Source organism: Festucalex cinctus, chromosome 15 (genome assembly GCF_051991245.1).
Source record: "Festucalex cinctus isolate MCC-2025b chromosome 15, RoL_Fcin_1.0, whole genome shotgun sequence".
NCBI lineage: Eukaryota > Metazoa > Chordata > Actinopteri > Syngnathiformes > Syngnathidae > Festucalex > Festucalex cinctus.
In genome coordinates, this window is record NC_135425.1 from 23,709,603 (window position 1) to 23,729,329 (window position 19,727).

The 19,727-nt window shown below is 41.0% G+C and overlaps 2 protein-coding genes across 35 annotated transcripts in view; one reads left to right on the forward strand and one right to left on the reverse strand.

The window, feature by feature from the left end:
• The window catches only part of agpat2 (1-acylglycerol-3-phosphate O-acyltransferase 2 (lysophosphatidic acid acyltransferase, beta)), a 120,543-nt gene that overhangs the window by 16,271 nt on the left and 84,545 nt on the right, over positions 1-19,727 (reverse strand). The window contains exon 1 of one of the 4 annotated variants that reach the window (XM_077498337.1): positions 1,246-1,469. The exons of the other annotated variants lie outside the window; for them this stretch is intronic. The gene's annotated coding sequence lies outside the window, so the exon portion shown is untranslated. Of the gene's footprint in view, positions 1-1,245; positions 1,470-19,727 lie in introns of those variants that run through there. 4 annotated transcript variants of the gene reach the window in all.
• fnbp1b (formin binding protein 1b) overlaps positions 1,088-19,727 on the forward strand; it is a 52,544-nt gene continuing 33,904 nt past the window's right edge. For 29 of the 31 annotated variants that reach the window (XM_077498272.1, XM_077498270.1, XM_077498275.1 and 26 more), the window contains exons 1-4: positions 8,599-8,830; positions 14,681-14,796; positions 18,750-18,806; positions 18,881-19,028. In XM_077498272.1, coding sequence (XP_077354398.1) covers positions 8,699-8,830; positions 14,681-14,796; positions 18,750-18,806; positions 18,881-19,028 — 453 coding nt within the window. In that variant the 5' untranslated portion in view covers positions 8,599-8,698. Of the gene's footprint in view, positions 1,541-8,598; positions 8,831-12,586; positions 12,867-14,680; positions 14,797-18,749; positions 18,807-18,880; positions 19,029-19,727 lie in introns of those variants that run through there. The other 2 variants (XM_077498277.1, XM_077498279.1) reach the window with 2 other exon arrangements.

Here is a 19,727-nt window from a genome sequence, read left to right on the forward strand (position 1 = left end):
TTATTTTATCATACAGTCGTGCCTGCCGTGGCCCACAGCGCCACTAGTGGCGTGTCTTCATTTCCTGCCACTGGGTGGTGGTGTTGTTTTAACAATACGGACTTGCTGAGCTGAACCTGGATTTCTATCGCATTGTGAATGATTGTGATTTGAAAATTTCTTCCAAGAAAATATTGGGCTCGCTTTTGCAAACGTCAAGTAACCCGTTTTTGTACACATCAACGTCAATAGTCTTCAGATAACTCTTGCAGAGGCAATCGCAAAACCTAACTTTGGTGTTTGTTTGTTTTTAATACTTCAAAGACAGTGTTGGAATCTTTTATGAACTTAAAGATTTTTGTTAAACAAGAGACTGGTTGTCCTCCAACAAACTTTTGTAAGCTCAAAGACAAAGTAGTCTTTTCTGAGCCTCACTTGGGGGGAAAAACGACAGTTTTGATTGCTCAAGGAGTAGAACATCTACGTTTTCGTAAACAATGAAGGTAAGTGAAATCCTCATTTACTAGGAATATGTAAAGTACTGTTTGTGAGTATCAAAGACAATGTAGATTTCAAACTAAAAGACAGGTTTAAATTTCTATTAATGTATAAAAAAAAAATGCCTACTAGAACCGCTGATCTTTATCTGGGGGTAAACTGGAGTTATGTGAAATGGTGACAGGTTTGGGCTTACTCCCATTTAACCAGTCACATTAAAAGTCATGTTATTCTGAGGACATCACCAGTGTAAGAGGGTATGCACACGTGTGCAACCACATTGTTTCTGTTATCACCTCTTGAAAATATAGTTTAAATGTAGTTGTACTTAAGGTTATAGAGTAGGCCTTATTAATGGCTGGAAGATATGTGCAATATTTATCTTCATTTTTTTTTTTTTTAAATCACCAAAACATGAGCATTTGAACAGGGGTGTGGAGACCTTTTTTCTACATCTACTATAAGCACACAATTCAGTGCATATCAGTCAAATGTTTTACGGAAGAGAATGAGACAAAAAAAAGAAGAAGGGAATGGGGAAGTAGCTGTGAAGCCCACTGGGGGGTGTCATTCAATGAAACATCTGCCTTGGTTGGTGGGTGGGTGTGCCCTTGGGGGGCGGGGGGCCTCCTCGTCCTCCCACTGCACCCCCGCGCCGTGCCTCCTGCTTTCCTTTCAAGCTCACTTCACGTGAAAACATCTGCGAGGCGACTTTACACTTGTATTATTTGCTAAGAAAAACCAAAAACCAAAAAAAAGGACAACTACCGAAGCCTACTGTGCGGGACCCCACCGCCTGCCTCTCTCCATTGTGCACGCGCACCACCAGAGCAGCTGTCGTTGAGTCCAGGCGGGAGCGCGCGCGCGAACGCTGCATTGCTCGAGGTTCCATCTGCAAGCTCAAGATGAGACGTTGACCAAAACGGGAACAAGAGGCCTTATTTTTTTTTGCGGATTATTCCCAGTAGTAATTATCACCATCATAATAACAACAAGCAGGCGCGTCGTGGATTAATTCCGAGGACATCGTCCCGAAACCATGAGCTGGGGCTCAGAGCTATGGGTAAGTCTCGCTATTATTATTACACAATTATGATTGACTAAGTCTTTTTTTTTTCGCCTAAGTGTTCGTTTTGAACGTGGTAATATACGTAAAAACGTCGCATAACCTGCATCATTAGCCTTTTGGCTAGCCCCCAATAAAAGGCATCCAAGCTAATTGGTTTTAGCATAGCTAGCGTCCTTTGATGATTTTTTTTATCGTCATGCCATTATATTTGCTGTCGTCATCCTTGGTTAAATCGTCTTCATTGTAGTTGGGCGTCCATTTTGGTCGAACACGTTTTGGGCACACACACCCCCTCATTGAATAATCATAACAAGCGTCAACCGTTGTACAGCTTTATGTTATCTATAAACAGGTGCATCTGGTGGTTAACGCGGCACGTGTCGATTTGAATCACTGCATTGTCAAACAGAATAATAGAGCAGAAGTGGTAGTTAGTCACATATCTGCAAGTCAAAAAGTCAAGTGGCAAGTTTCAACCGTCAAGGTTCAAGCAAGTTCTAAGTTAATGTGGCAAGCAAGGCACGTAGGTCCCCTCTAAATGTAGTTGAGTAGTTATTAAGTGCATTACGTCATACGTAATACACGGGTTTGCTCACTCACAACATAAAAGCTATGCTAAAAATCACTACATTAACATCCATCCATCCATCCTCTGAACCGCTATTTACCTTCTGGTATAATTTGGGTAGACATGAAACGTTTCCTATTTGAGAGCTGAGCTATTTGAGTCTGTCAGTTTATTGAAGTCTACCATTCCTTGCCATTGATTGCCAATTGGGAAAAGAAGCACTCTTACAAAATTGCTCCTCGGAAAAAAAAACAAAAAAAAAAACCTGGTACAGTTTCACCATCCATGGCAAGTTTCTTGAGACAGGACCTATTCTTGATGAAACCATGGACTGCCTCTTCCCCCAACTAATGAAAAAACATTGAACGCAACATGATAAGATGGGCCAAACATGAGTCTTGTCAAAATGCTGAATCTGTTTGGGATGGCTACTTAAACAAGTGTACAGTGCACCAAGAATTTAAAACATTGGATGATGATGAGTTTAGGAGAAACTAAGTTTTTTTTTTTCCTTTTTGGGAAGCATTTTTGTGTAATAATGCACATACAAGTTATGGTCAAATAATCTTGTCTTCAAATCGGTGTAATGCAGAATAATTTCATTAAGAGCTGAACAATTTTAGGAAAATATATAATTAAGATATTTCTGCCAGTTACTGTGTTTTGGATTCACCATTTTCTTTATATTAAATAAACGTCAGAGCGGCATTCACCATACATTTACAAACATGAAAGAAAATTACATCATACCGTCAAAACATTAAAGGCTACTACTTCAATCAATGACTTTGAAGCAGTTTTTCAAGGTTTTAAACTGGTGTAATAAACAAAAAGTACTGCTTATGATTTGACTTCTTAAGCCATGTCAAGTCTCTCATACCCAGTCAATGTCAAGTAGAGTCTTTTCTTTCAGCCATGCAAGCGTCAAATCCTAAAATTGGTGATTTAAGTCTGACTGACTCCAGTTTCGACCATCAACTTGTGTGGCATGCCACATATGTCGAAGTGAGTTGAGGAGCTTCTGTAACACTAAGGTAGTGACTTGCTGCCACCTTTTGGCATCTTGGTACCAAGGAACTATGTTGAAATGATTTCAGGAACTTTGTTAGACCAAAGTAGTCATTTCCTGCCAAATTTTGGCACCTACAGGAAATTATATAGATTTTTTGGGGTATGGACATGAGTTATTTGCAGTTTTTTAGCAATTCATGATAGGAGTAGCTGGTCCTACGGAAGAGCATAGGCGGATTAAATGTATTAAAATCGAAAATTGTACGTTTGTGAAAGAATCTGCTACTTAATTCCGTCATGGTCATATTACCAATGTTTTCCCCAACAACAAAATGGTGACTACTCATTAAATCAAACACTAGCTGCCCGTTCCACCTTACAATTGTGATTGTGACCACCATACACTGTTGTCATACACTTGTATTAATTGTTAAGTGTTGACATGCAACCAACCGTTAGCACTCCAAGGTGGTGTCAGGGTTTCTACAGGTGCACATTAAATGCAGTGACTGTGTAGAAATGCCTCACAATACATTCCCATCTTGTTGTGTCACACTTGAGAAGCCATTCATTAGCTGCTTTTTGTCCTCTCTTAACACACTTCGTCAGACATTGGGGTCTCAGTCATGCCAACAATGATGATGACAAGACTTGAGTATCAAAGCTATTTTTATGATAATAAAAGGTGGCAAGGATTGCGGCATTCCCATCATCGAGTGACTGGCTGCGGTTGTTGTGGAAAAGGTTGGCGGCTTGTCACTGCAGGATTCATTGCACATGGTGACAGTCGGTGCTATGTGTGTGCGCACATGCTTGCAAGTCGCTACACGGAGATGTCTTGTGAGCCAGCGGGAAGGCTCTGTTGTATTTGTTGAGCAACCCCCTCTACAACCTCGTGATAAAGCAACAGCATCATAAAAACGTCTTTTCTTTGGGTTTAATATGAAAATGCATAAATCAGAATGGTTTAATCAAAGCACTGCTTGAGCGAATGCTAACTTGGGGGAAAAAGCCTGAATAAACTAGTAGTTTTTAAATGTTATTTTATGAAGCAGTTTAGTAGTAAACCATGGATTTTTTTTTTTTTTAGTATTTCATCCGTCGTTTTCTATAACCTTTGCCGTCATTTGTATCACAGGTAAGCTAGGGCATGTCCCGATTGACGGTACTGTACATCCTGTACTGATCAACAACTAATCACAGGGCACAAATTGACAAAAGCATTTGCGCTCATGTTCACACCAGAGGAGGAGTCCAAAGTGAGGACCGCCAACCATTATCTCTAAAAATTGTCATTTTTTTAAATATGTTTGCAGAAAAGTAAAACAAAAAAAAACATGCCCTGGATGTTGTAGAATCTTCACTAAGAAAATAAAATACAACCTTCAGCAAGCACATTAAAATTCTGTGCATATATTGTAACAGTAAATGATAAAATAACGTAGTTAAGCAATTATGCTATTAGGTTAATGAAATAACATTTCAAATTCCCCACAACACCATTAAAATAAAAAAGGATGCTCAAATGCTTTTCCATACTTTTTACTTTTCTGACTCAGACGATTTAACCCATACAATATGTGTTTGAATATAAAAAAACAGTATATGCCCAGCACAAGCCAAATACAAAATCCAATCTTTTGTTCCCTCCCATGGAGCAGAAGGAGGCCTGGACATAGTTAAGTCAGGGATGTATTTTTCTTTCTGGGGGACGGGAGGGCAAGGGGAGACTCCTTCACTCGCCAGTAATTCACCTGGTGCAAAGTTCAGAGAGAAAAGCACTGCATCTTGGCCTTGTGCCTGTGATGTCAGTGTATTTTTCTTTACGTTCGTGCAACAAAGCCTTCAGGCTACTTTACAGGCTTCCACACAGGCCCAGAATCTGGAAAACATTTCCAAGAACCGAGCACTGTGCTGTGGGCTTCTTGTACAGAGTACAGACCGAATTATATATGACTGCATGTAATCCAGACACTTGTCATGGTGATTTTAAATAGGGCACATCAATACTCCACAGGTGGTTGCCACTGGAGACAGTGTTTATTTTTTTTTTATCTTGTCCGCTTAAACTAGAACAAACGGCAACACGGAAATGTAATGACGGCGACCGCAGCTTCCTGCAGCGCATGAGCAGGATGTTGCGGTGTGCAAAGTGCAATTGAGTAACTAGCTCTTGGCATCCATGCAAGTAATGATATGTATGTAACATAATATGCAACACAGAGGCGTGAAAAAAATGATTTACCCCTCCCCTCTTGATTTCATATTCATCTTTTAGATCATCAAGCAAATTTGAATATCTCACAAAGACAGATTGTCATTGCAAATGAGAATTAGTTCTCAATTGACTTACCTGGACAAATAAAGGTTAAAGAATTAGATAAGACCACTCAAGTAAATGCTGATTTTATTTATGACACAAAGGGTTGATTCTTATGCATTCTTTGACAAGATGGGATTGGCAAAGCAACTCGAAAGATGACGTATAAGCCACCACCATGTGATCAGGAAACGGGACTAACCTTTTAGGAAGTGATGTCACTATCAAGCAGGATTTCTCAACTTCCCGCAAGCACGCTTATGAAGCAATGTAGAAGCTTTGCGGTTGCGTGATGCCGTTTCAACAGGAAGTTGGAGAGAGTGGATGCAATATTCGTACTAAAACTGGTACTTGCAACAAAATAGGTTAAAATTGTGCATTTCTCTTGGAAATTGTAGAAAATGTGCACTGTACCAACTGTCCTGCTAGGTGGAAATTGGCCTGCAGAGGGTGGTAGCCGCCTTCTATTGTCTGGGGACAATGCAAATTACGGGTCATGTACTATCGCTAATGTGACCGAGATGAAGATTTGACTTTCATGTGGCTGAACCTAATTTTCCAAATAAAACTTGTAGACTCTCATTGTCACTAAAATATTTTTTGTTCAGTCTTTCCGTTTGGCCCAGTACCAAATGGCTCACGGACTGGCACAAGTGGTTGGGAGCCACCAGCCTAGATTACTGAGAACCTTAACGGACGCCACAGTTACTCGATGGACTTGAAATTGTTGAATGCTTTGGTGCAGAGACACATCACTGATGATGGTATTCACTGTGCTCATTGAGGCAGACAAAGCGAAGGAATGGCTGCCATGAAATTATGACTGTCGCAGCCCCTGGCCTTATAATTCACCAGTAAATTCTGTATAAAAAAAAAAAAAGGAATGTTTCCACTTGAGTCCAGCTGCAAAAATCTTAATTACAAATCCAGAGCTGCTTGAAACGTCTACTGTGATGTCACATTTGTAGAATATCTAGCTGTCTAACTACTTAGAAGTTCACAAAGTGGTACGGTTCAATTTGGTATAGAAAGTAATTTTATTAGGTTTGTATTTCATAAACATTAGCAAACACATAAAACCTGAAAAGTCCCACTAATCCGTATGCAGTTTGTACGCTACAGTGCGCTTGTTTAGGATGTAGCTAGTCATGCAGTAAGGATTTACCAATCCAAACAAACGTAACTCTGCCTCTTGGGTGGCATTGGCTGAATTGGCTTCTGTTTTAGATCTAACAGCGCTGTATGTCTTTACATATCATGTCATACACCAACTAAAAGGTAAGAGGTCCACTACTAAAGCAAATTGTCTTTGAAGCAGAGGTCATAATATAAGTACCGTAATTCTTCCGTAAAATGCACAGGTAAGTGAAGCATGTACAAATTAGACTACTGTAAAGCCTGTCTTACACAGTAACACAGATGCTATTTGTTAGCCCATCAATGGCATTTTGCATTGTTAGCATTAGGCTAAACGGTTTGCTTTCTGACAAACTGCTGCTTGTTGTGGATTTCATGCATAATGTTTTGCACATTCAAATAAGACTACTATAAATCTTCCACCAATGGTGCAGACTAAAAAGTCTACCAATCACCCCAAAATTGTGCAGATTAAAATATGACTGCTGTGAATCCAACGGTTGCACAGGTTCAATTAAGACTAGTACTATCGTAGAGTCCTCAAAAGTTGCACTTTGAGTAACACTGCCATAAATGCACCAACATTTGCAAAAGCTCTATCATTAATCCTCCAAAATTTGTTACAGCTTCAACTATGACAACCATGACATGTGTACCATGATGAATTGACCTCTACCGCATGATGGCTTAAACTCAAAAGTTCAAAACGTTCCTCTTCCTCTAGAGCAAGTGGAAAAAAGAAGTTGAACCGAATCCATAGTTTAATGTTGACAGTTCACCTTTCTACTTTGACTCACCTTGAAAATTTCACTTCTCCAAAGAACTGTGAGTTAGTGAGGAACTTTATTCAGTAGCACACTGACGCTTTGAAGAGTATAGACCTGTCTAGTCAATCAGGCAACATGGCTGAAAGTCTCCTCAAACAGCAGCAGCTTAAGGTGAGTTTACCGTTGGAAAGGGTTTGATTTGAATATGTGAGATGGGAGAGAGTTTTGCCTGAAACATGGTCGATTTACTCATCATTAGTTTCACTCTAAGATGGACAGATGGATGTCATTCATGGCCATAGTCTCTTGGTACTGATCTCCCATTCTGAGCTCTTAATGGGTCAATTGTGAGTGTTCACCAAGCTTTGGCTGCCTAAGAGTCCCAAATGTTATCAACCCTGCCACTCATTTGACATTCAAGAGAGTTCCAGGTCCCGGAAACCCGATCTAGTTTGTTTCCTACTATGAGTCAGACGTTTCTTGCAACCAACCCCCATACTCAGCCCCCGTGAACCTCTTTGACCACCCACCTGTTGTCTCTATGATACTGCCCAGAGACCACTTCTTTGAACTGCCTGACTAAAAATTGGCAATGAATGGATCCACATCTGATATAAAAAGCTTACACTACTCTCGAGTGTGAAGGGAGGGCAGCTAATGGGGTATTCAAGCAAAGTAGGACTGCATTGACAAAGATGCTTCAGAGTGTATTGTCAGGATTTTGGGTGTTTTGTAATTTTGCCCATGACTCAATATCTATTCTCTTCCTGTCACAGATTGTTAGTCTCTAATGCAAAATCTGCTTCCAAGATTTGCTGATGTCTAGCAAGATTTGCTTACTTTAGCGTTTTACTTATTTTTTTCATGACAGAGTTGGTTGAATTCTAAAAAGTATGACTTCAGGGACATCTGGATTTTTAAAACAATTTTTGGAAATGAATATGCTAATTTCCAAACGGCAATAGGAATAACATTTATTTAACTTATTTGTGCCAACTATTGCTGCATGTTTCGTATTTTCGTAGACCTATTTCAGACAATCTTTTGCATAATAATTAAAGAGCTTTGCCCTGCTGAGAGTCGAAAAACAGCTCAGCGGCAACAATGGTGAATGTGTACTTGAAGGCCAAGCAACATTAATCCACAGAGCAACAGCTTCTCATTGGATAAAATGAGGCCAGTTACCAGGGAGGTGTCGTAATCAGATTAATAACTGCTCGTTTCAATTTTCTTACTGCTTGGTCCTCCCCCTCACACTTTTTGTCCCTGACCAGAGATGGACTGACTTCCTTGGAGACTTTTTTTATGTTTAAAGCTTTTTTCCTTGCGGTAACATAAATACTGCCGTCATGTTGCGCCGAAGAAGCGAGTTCTTTATCTTCCTGGACAGCCCCCCCGTGAAGCTGGAGAAAGACGGGCGAAACCTGAGCCCTTATCAAGAGTACCTGCAGGTTCTTCTCCAAATGAAGATGACCAGCACTGTGAGTGAGCACATATGATGCCCATGGCAGGCCCTTGTTGTAAAGTCCCAGAAGTGAGGTTCTTAAACTATCAAAGATGCCTTTATAATCCCGATGACAATTGAATGTCGTTCACGTCATGGGATTTATTTGCTTGAAACTAAATATTCATGACCTCTTTAATATAAAGGAAATTACTGGCAAGTACAATGGAATTAAATTCAATATTTATCCATCATTGCCGCTAGCTGATATGCACTGCTTACACTTAACAGGGATGTGGGGGTTACAAAACCCACAGTGTTGGCAACTTAGCCTTAGCTATTTGGATCTTAAGTGAATTTTCCACTTAAAATAAATCAACTAGCGAGTTTAATCCACGCTACAGATAACAGGAGTTAAATAATTTTCACAATGTTTTGTGTATGGCAAGAAAGGAGTCTGGTGAAAAGCAATCACGGAGTCATTGGAGCTGAACATTACCAAAGACATGGTGCTCTTTTTATGTTGCAAAAGCAGTGATTTATCAACATGTTGGGAACTTTTGACCGAAGGTACAGTATGTTCTTCCAATTTTGCTGAGGTTACCATGCCTCCCTCACCTATACAACTACATGAGAATAGAATGCGAGAGTGCTAGAAATGTCAGATTTATCTGATGATACGTGACAATTTATCATTGCTTTTAATTGCCCCAAAGTTATGGTAGATAATTGGTTTAGGAGGCTTGGGGTCTCAAGTTAGGTTTTGCGGTTCCTGGATCCCAATTTGAAAACAACTGTTCTAGATTGATTGATTAATTGAAGGTAGTCTGAAAGGAAGGGGCGGTAAAAAGGATGAGTCGACAAGGCTTCCAGTTAGCATGAGTCATGTTGTCACGGCGGCGTGCTCCTCTCGTTTGTGGGAGTACACCCATACGATAGAGGTCTTACATTTCAGCAGGGCCGAAGCGTTGTTGCTATAAATAGCCGTGGGGCATGCAAACGGCAACTCGTATGGTTGAGGTCAGCAAACAACTGCCGTGATTTTGCATGAGGTTTGCACGAGTAGCCGCTTGTCGTCTGCTGTTTGTCAGGTTCGGTGTGGTGGAGATGGACCCAAGTGTAGGGAGGCAAACGAGGCGTGGCAGGGGTGCTCTTAAATAAGTTTTAATTTAACAAAAACAAAGTGCAACATAAGATACAAAGTACAAAACAAAGCAGGGAATAAAATTACTAATGGTAAACACAAAAGGCAGGCCTCTGAGGCACGGGAAACAGGGCAAGAATCAGGACAAAAACAGGCAGCATGATAGGAAGAAGACAATGACAATGAACCATCAAGAACTGAATGGAAAACAGGTGACTAAATACACACAGACTAATTGACAATGACTAGACACAGCTGGGTAAGACACAAGTGGCATTGGTAGATACACTGGGAAGGGAAAACACACGCAGGTGGACAAGGTTAACAACAACGAGACCAGGGGAGACAAACCAGAAAGCACAAACAGAAACATGACAATCTCAAAACGCCAACAAAAGCAACAAAAACCCAAACCATAACACTGTTACTTTGGTAAATGCTAATTGTACATTAGGGGCCAGAGATGGGAGTAAGTTAAGTTTTATTCCTCAAGTTTCAAGCAAGTCCCAAGTTACTATGCCAAGAATCAAGAAAGTCGAGTCATTCTTTGGATTAAGATGTTGATTCCTACATTCTCAACGTGGAACCAGAACATTCAGAGATTCACTATTGTGTTCAAGCACATTTTGCACATCTTTGCTCTACCAAGATGCACAACCCAAAATTGCCAAATGAGTGGACTTTTTTTTGACAAGGGTAAAAGTCGTAGTGCTCGATAACTGTTCATACCAGTGACGAAGAGTTATTAGCGTTTTTCAGACTGACTTTTTAAAACCAAGGTATACATTGAAACAGATATCCGTGTCATACTCTTGTAAACTAGAATCTAATTGGACTAATTGTTACAAGGCTGTACTGAATATGTAGTTTGTCAGCAGCTACTAAGCTATTTTTGTTTGATGTGACATGTACCTGGCTTGAATGTCCTTCTGCCTTTTTTTTTTTCTCACATTTTTGTACAATTTCCCCAAAGCTGGTTAGTTAAGATCCACGTTCTGGCACATGTGGATGTTTCTGTTCGGCCTCTGCTACTCGTGATGAGGTTACTCGGGGCTACGGGAACATTATTCCACCCCGCTTCCTCGGACAAAGCGCTATGTGTGTCGGAAGAAAAGGCTCGGCATGTCCGCCAAATATTTGTCCACGCTTGCCGTACGCCCACGGCATACACAGCGAAGCGCTGCATCGAAGCAGCCTTAGTCTTGTTGTGTGTGCTAGTTGAAGAAGCAGTTATTTGAAGCCATTTGACACAGTTTATTTACTTTATTAGAGGAGATCTGGACAATAGGGCTATTGGTCTATTATCACATTTGGGAGTAAGGGTTTTCCTTTACACTCGTTTTATGACCTCGCCAAGCACATAAAGGGCGAGACAACTGTGTGAGATCACGGTTTCTGCGATAAATCTGCTTCGTATCAGTCATTTGTGGTATGTTTTTATGAATTGCATTTCGGTATAGTTAATAGTTGATTGTGCACCATTTGTAACCTTAAAATTTGCAATGTTGCGATCAACCCCCGTAAGCATCTGAAGACGCCGCAATTGAACTTGATTGCATCATATATGATTGACTCATTTGCTCTGTTAACAGGGAGTTGTAGAAGTGAGGAGATCTCGCGTTATCTGTCCAGATCAGATCAATATTCCCTGGGTAGCCTGTAATCAGCAGCTCTAATCCAGAGTGGAAGCTAAATAAGGTGCATTAGTTGCGATTAGGTGGCGGTGCGGTGCATTTAGATGATCCCTAATCTCTGTCACCAGTTGGGAAGGCCTGTGGGTCAGCAGGCTGATCCTTGAACAACCGTGTATTTGTTTGCTTTATGTCACATGGTTCTACTGTACTTATATTTAGCTCGTGGCTCCTTTTGTTCCCCCCCACCCCGCTTGAACGCGCTTCCCATTTCCCGAATGATAAAAAAATGTTTAGCTGCGCACTTCTATTTGTTTTCCCTCATGGGCTACCACAATAGAGCACAGTGGTGTGGGAGTGGTGACCATGTCCTGGAATAACAAGCAGAGAAGCATAATTTTTTTTAATTGCTGATTTTGAAAAGTTTCACATGCAGTCAACAAATATTCTCAAAATGAGTAACTGAAAAACCTGTAAAATGTGCATGCAAGTCTACATTGATTCACCATCTATTTGTAGTTCGCTGTTCGCCCCAAAGCACTCCATATTAAGAGTTATAATTGGTGTCGAGAAACTGTGAGAAATATTACATCTCGACTGAGAGACTATTGTAAACCAAATTTAGCTCTTGTACAATAGCAGAACCCTGAAGGTTTTGCACCATTTTAAACCCTCCATCTCATATATAAATCAAAGGTAGTACCAACGTTAACGTGGCAGTTCATTGTTTGCTTGTGCAGTTTTAAAATAATTTCTTTCACTATCTGTCAATGATAATTCATAAAACTTTCTGGGTGGTGGTTTGGCACTTTTTGCCCTACTGGCTTTTGCTCAAAATGAGTCAAATTGGGGATTGTAATGTTATCGTTTCGGTTTTAACGTCATAAAAGAGTGGTCCAGTGAAGGCCTGTGGGATCGGAGGTTCAAGGCCAACACTCACGCCTCAATTGTAATCCCTTTCCTGTGTAGTCCCGCCCCATCCCACTTCCCTCCCTTCCTACCTCCCCTACTTCACTCCCTTACTGTCCTCCTCCGCCATCCTGTCCGTTGCACCTTACGCCTGATGGAGCATTAACACCGCGGACCGCTTCACATTTCACATTGACTCAGAGTGGAGTCTCTACCGCGTTTCTGTCCCCGACAATCAGGAATTACTCATTATTGCGTGGGAGTCGGCGGGCACAGCTCCCAAGCGCTACTCGGATATGCTCTTGTGGATGGACGCCGTCTCGGACTAACCTGAGTTTTGGATCTTTTCCGGTGGAAAGCGGGATACGATGGTGCCGTTACAAAAAAGGGTAATGCCAGTTGTGCGCAGACGAGTCGGTTTTCAATTGTTGATTATTGTAATGTATTTTTTTTTATCTTGTAATGCAGGGGGTTCGCAATCAGGGAGCCCTTAAAGGGGTTTTTCAAAGGATCCCCCTCAGAAACAATAACTAAAAAAAATTTTTTATTGGGACTTTTTCTTCGGACCCCCATCCTATGGCTAGGCGGCTCGCTGACCACAGTTTGACTACCACTGTTCAAATGAGGACTTTTTAAAGCCGTATAGTTGTCTGGTCTGCCGAGTGACTCATTGATTGATTGCCCATTGAAGCTAGCAAACAATGCCGGCCGGAAACTCCCCTCTCACTCAAGGCACTATTATTGTCCCCCCACCCCAACCCACCCTCTAAGATTTTCAGCGGTGAAGGCCATTTCATCCTTGTTCATGCAACATTGTGGCCCTTTACAATGCTGCAGCTGTACAGTCAAGCAAAACTGTTGCGATATTTTTGCTGTAGTCATCAAAAAGCCTCATTCATTGTCGGACTTGAAATTGCCCGTTTCTATGCTCCAGCTCACCCACAAACCGAGCGAGATACTGTAAGTGATATGAAAAATGGATGGACATTTACATCGAGGTTGCACGGCAGTCGAGTGTTTTGAACGTCTGCCTCAGAGTCATAGTGGCTAGCATGAGAAGTTAACAGCAGGCTACATCTTCAATCCCTTATCCGAGCAACATACAGTGAAACCATAACCATCAGTCCATCCACAGTATTGAACAACAGTACTTGGACACCATTGGGAGGCTTTTGAGTTTCTGCCTCTTTAAGGCAACTTGGGTGACTCGGTGAATACGGAAGATATGTGGAAATGCACACGCATTGTGCCCCACCACAGCTACTTCCTGTGTCACAAACACTTTTCTGCAGAGATGCATCAGACAGCCATGTAGCCTGCAGGCTCGGTTCATGAATGCATTGAGTGGACACTCCAGACATGGTAGATGACAGGATGGGGAGCTGCCAAAGTGACGCCAATCTAGCATGTTTCTTTCTGCAAAAATATAGCGGCAGTGTTGTGAGTACACCAGTGGATTCGGTCTCCTCAAAGGCACGTTTTAACATCTGTACTGTATGTTTTTATTGTATTGCACAGCAAAGTAGAGATTGTGGAGTATAATGACGTGTCCAGAGCTCAGGCAAAGCAATAAGCTAAGATAATATTGGCATACTTATTTTTAACATATCTAGCCACAACACAAATACCGCTCGACCGATGATCAACCAGTTTTAACTTCAGAAGCTGTGGTATTAATATACTCCACAGTCTCAATTGTGATACGCAGATGGAAATGTCAAAAACACAGTCGCTAATGTTAGCCTAGCCCATTGTTCCGAATGCTGCAATGTTATTACTGTATACTCCATATTCTCCACATAGCTGAAAAAGTGTATTGGTGTCAAATGCTCGTTGGTTGAGCAGATTTGTGATTGTGCCTAGAAATTATAAAAAAAAAAAAAAAAAAAAAAAAAAAAAGGCATGGCTAATGTTAGCCTAGCATGATGCTCTTCTTTAGCTTACAATAATGCTACACAGTCTCCACTTTGCGGCAGAGTCTCCTATAGTACTAGTGGAAAACAACTACTGGTTGATTATTGGGCAAAAACGTAATGCACAAGTTAGCTTAGCATGTTACATTGCCTTAGTTCTGGACACAGGCGGCTCATAGGGCCCTCGTCCACCTCCACTGGTGCATTTTTAATAGTGTATTTTTCACATTTTCCAACCTTGGCATCAACTGATATGACTGCCATTAAAGAGCACTCTGTCTTTCCTGCAGGATCAATTTGACAACTTGGAGAAGCATACGCAGTGGGGGATCGAGTTTCTAGAGAGGTACGCCAAATTTGTCAAGGAGAGGTCCGAGATCGAAATCAACTATGCAAAACAAATTAGGTGAGTACTTGAACATGAGTGATTTAAAAAACAAAACAAAACAAAAAACAAGTTTTAAAGGGGTCAGACATGGCAAATGGACTTATTAATGTCTTGTGTATGAATAATTGTATGTTGGGAGTGTAAATTATAACTTTACTCTGGTGATTTACAACTTTAGGTAAGCAGAGCTGCAGTGTTATCAGCAATTAATTGATTAGATTAGCTAAATTGTAGGCGTGTGAATTATTTGTGTTTTAGCGTAAATGAAATATGGTGGCTTGGTGAGGAAATCCTGCATGTGATAATTGAATGGAATTTCTATGCTCATTGTTTATGTGGGGGATATGGTTAAATTGGCCAGTGGTGATTTTGCACTAATAAAAAAAAAAGATCACTTTCAAAGTGGGAAAACGCTGACTTAAGATTCTCTGTGCTGTTATCTGTGGTTGACTTCTGTTTCAAGCGAAAGTCAAGTCAGTCAGTGTGTGTGCGGTGCGTTGCAAGGGCGGCACTTGTGCGTTTCCATGGCAACATGTAGGTATCAGCCTTATGTACGCCCCCCCCTAGGTCTGACCCAGATTTGCGTTCCTCCAACCACAAGTGTCTCTACCCCCCCAAGCGATGAGTGTATGTGCAGCCCGACATAGTGGGGGGATTACACCCCGCCCCCAAACACACACGATTAGTCATCTATAAAGAGGACTGGCAATATGGCTTTAACTCCCCCCTTATGCCCCCACCTCCCCCCTTTTTTTACGGGCTAGCCAATACCATCACGGTATTTCCTTAGCAACAAATCTGACGGCCATCTTCTCGCTCTTTTTTTTTTTTTTTTTTTTTTTGTAAGAATGAAGTCGGCTTGAGATAATGTGTTTGTGTGTTCCCCACCCCAACCACAGAACATCTGGTAAATTGTCAATTTGTTATTCTTGTATAATTGGGGTTTTATTTACAAAAAGAAATGACAATGACATGGTTCTGGTAAGGCTAGTATTGTATTAGGGTAAAATAATGGCAATTTACTGATAATTTTACGGCATTTTATATGAGTCCTATATTCATGCCCAGCGCAAAGTACAGTCTAAATATGCGCATGGGTGGAGTGGTCTTTCCGTTGGCGTTTTCGTAGACATAACGGACTCGGAGTACATGCAGGAAATTGGCGCGTAAAGTACGTTAATAAGGAACTGCAATATCATCTCCACTTGTGGTGATGTAAAGTTGGCCGCTTTGAAGTGGCCAATTGAAGACCGCCTTCTACACACAATCGTTGCATTTAATGAAATGATTTCTGCAAAGAGTTTCAATGCATGCGGTTCCGAAGCCTGCGTTACAATTTTTAAGCCTTCGTTGACCAGTGCGGTCTGTCAAATTCCCTAATACTGTAAACTAGACTTTCCCCAGCATGAAAATGAAGATGCGACAGTTTTTGAGACGAGCGTGCATGCGCCTGTGAATGAAAATATGAGACCTACGACTTTATTCATAAAAAAAAAAAAAAAAAATAAAATAAAAAATTCCCTTTAATGCTCAGAAAATTGCAATGGTATTTTGGTTAAATGATGACTTTCGTAGAATTAGAACTTGGTGCTGGTATTTTTATTTTTATTTTATTCCATAAAATTAAGATTATATTCTGTTAAAATAGCTTTCTTCCTCGAAAATGAGTCATCAAATTCTGACTTTATTCTTACTTTTAATTTTATTAAGATTTTAAATTTGTGATTTTTCAGTTTTTATCCTCCCATTTTTTTCTTGAAGAAGTTGCCTGAGTATTCTTACCTAAATGTATTATTTTTCCAGCAATAAATGTGCATTTACAGGCTGTCAACGACAATACAAAACAATATTAACACCTCGTATGTACACCTCCTGCAGTATGTCTGTTCCCTCCCATAGCAACCACACACGCTGCACTAATCCACATCTAATCCTCTTCCAATTGCATTGGTGTAAACATGCACAATGCTCTGGTCCAGGCAATACATTAATGCCTCCCCCTCCCCCACAAATTCTAGTCCAACATAAGCCACAGTGGCACATCTGACAATAAGGACTATTACCTTTATTTCGACACGTTTCCTTAAGTATATTAAATAGGCGATTGGAACCAAGCAATCTTGACACGTGACAACTGGCCTGGAATGACTGAATGGCGACCAGGGTGCTATGATTAGACAAGGACAAGAAGGGCGGTGAGGGGGACTGGGATGGTTAAATCTGCCTAGCAACAGTGCAAGAGAGGCATCAGGGATAAGAGTAGATTAAGCAGGATGGAGTGCAGACAGTTTTTTTTTTTTAATTTCCCATTATTTATTGATACATATTTTCCCTTGCAATGAATGCAGTTTAGTGGGAATGCCAATGTCCATTTCTACAGCACTTATCCTCATTAGGCTTGCGGGTGAGCTAGATTGGCCGCCAGTCAAACACAAGACTCTATTGCACATAAAATAGATTTTATTCTGGCAATGGTATGATTTTATTCCTGTAAATAAATCTTAAAACAACTTCAATTTTGATCAAAATAAGCATTTTAATCTTGGTAGGACAATGATTTTATTCTGATACATTTTAAAAGTGAACAATGTTTTCTCCTAAATTCAGCAACTCTGTCAAGAAGTAAGACTTATCTGGTACACATTTTTTTTGCATGTAAAATTACAAAATTATTCTCACAGGTATTACTTTGGTCTGTGCATTTATCCCAAGGTTGCAGATTAGCCACATAGCATCCGTCTTTCAGTCTCGTGCCGCTCAGTCCGAGTCACATCAAGGGCACGTTACAAAAGTACGTTTGTGTCTGGTGACTGGCTCTGCGTTTGACTTCCCCGGGGCTCGGAGGGTGGGGGGGGCTTGGCGGATGATTTATGACCTGACGAGAAGGATGGAGATGTCGTAGCCAGGGCGGAAAGCACTCTTCGGAATTGACTGGTTAGGCACTGGCTTGGCAAGTTGCACAAGGGCCGTGGCAGACAAACATAACAACGCTAGTCACTTGCGCTCTCCAGTATCGACCAAAATAGATGCGTGCATTGTACATCTTGTCGATTTATCTATTTTATAGGTTAATTTGACTTTATTGTATTAATTTTTGAATAGTGTTCCCAGTTTTAAAGCATGTCCCCATTGACTTGCAGTGTTTCCGCTAAAGGCTATGTTTACACTGTTCCCGGCGACCACGGCAGCCACTGAAGTCCCATTTGCCCGAAACGTACTGCACTTTGGGATTTTGCCCCCCATATTTCTTACTTGTTTTCTCACGGTCTATCACGGCATCTGTGGGGTGATAGAGGCTCAAAAGGCGCACTATGGTTCAGTCCATGGTCTACTTGCCTGTCATGGACTTTAGGCAAATTTGGACCATATTTGTGGCCCCAGCAAAATTATTAATCAAGTGAAGTTCCACTGCCAGCCCTGGCCAGTGCTAGTGCCTGACTTTATTCTGGTTTAATGATCAGTTTATTCTTGTAAAAATCAGACACCAGTCAGGTAAATTGTTCATTCAGGTAACATTACAACCATTTTAGTGTAAAATGACAATGATTTTAAAAGTATGGCGTACCAAAAGCAGGGGTGCTATTCATGCAGTCTGACGACTCGTATGATGTTAAATTGTTGAACATTAAAAGGTTTATTCAATGTTTGTTGTCGTGTTAACGTTTGACAAAAGGGCAATTTTTTCACTTATTTTCACATTTTCTGTAGAGAGAAAAATGAAATCAATGTTTCTGTAAAAGTTGATGAAAAACTGATGGAAAAAGAATGTTTTGAAACGTTTTAAAGTCAGAAATCTTAATTTTTGTGTGTGAAAATATTTCAAGGCCATTCAGTTTGTCAGTTTTATGAACATTATAGATTGAAAAACATTACAAGTGTCCCTCACGTCAGGAAACTGCTCGGAATCGCAACATCAGCAGTTTTATTTTGTATCTGGAAATACGAATCAAATGGTTCTTTTGCTGTTGCAGAAATTTATCGAAGAAATACCAACCGAAGAAGAATTCGCGGGAAGAGGAGGAGAACAAGTAAGATACGGGACCACCATGGAGAATGTACACATACACGTTTTCTCTCGAATAAAATGTCGCCGTTTGTTTAGATACACATTCTGCAGGGCCTTCCTGACTACACTCAACGAACTGAACGACTACGCCGGGCAGCACGAGGTGATTGCCGAGAACCTGACGTCGCAGATCATCACTGAACTTTCGCGCTACCTGCAGGATCTCAAGACCGAGAGGAAATCGGTGAGTCCACTTTTGTTAACTTTGGCTCCCCGTCTATTTGATATAAATGGGATTGAGCCAAATATTTACCGAATAATTAATCATGTTGTTGTGGTGTAGTCGTTTTGTATTTATATTTGGATGATCGAACATGTAGCAGGTTCTGGCGTATTGAAGGAAGAACTAAACAAGAGGGTTAAAAGGGACAGCCGAGCCTCTCTCCCAACACAGAATGAAGCAGCCCATTTCGTGAGCACGCTTCGCTCACCCTGCGCTGAGGTCATGCTCGAGTAAATATAGCTTCACCCAGAGGCTCACCCACAAGTGCGGAACGTCACTGACTTAACTCCCGTGCCTCTCAAAAGCCTTTGTCGTCGTTGAAGTCATATATTAGGGAAAACAAGACCAAACGGAACGAAGGAGTTGCGGACCTGCGGCTCATGAGTCGTTACTCACGTCTCTGCGTTTATTAATCAAAACGTGACCAGATGGAAAATCAGTCATTGAGGACTCTGGTGTCACGGAAGCCCCCAGCTGGGGGAACTGGAGTGGAAAAAAAGCCAAAAGCAGAGGCTTTTCTTTTTTTTTTCCAAAGGCAGACTGACCTTTTTTTTTTTTTTTTTTAGTGTATGTTCACTGTTGACATGTTGCCTGGAGTCACAGCTAGCGATCAGTTTTTATTTGACACTTTGTTCATGTTGTTCCATAGCAGGGGGAGGG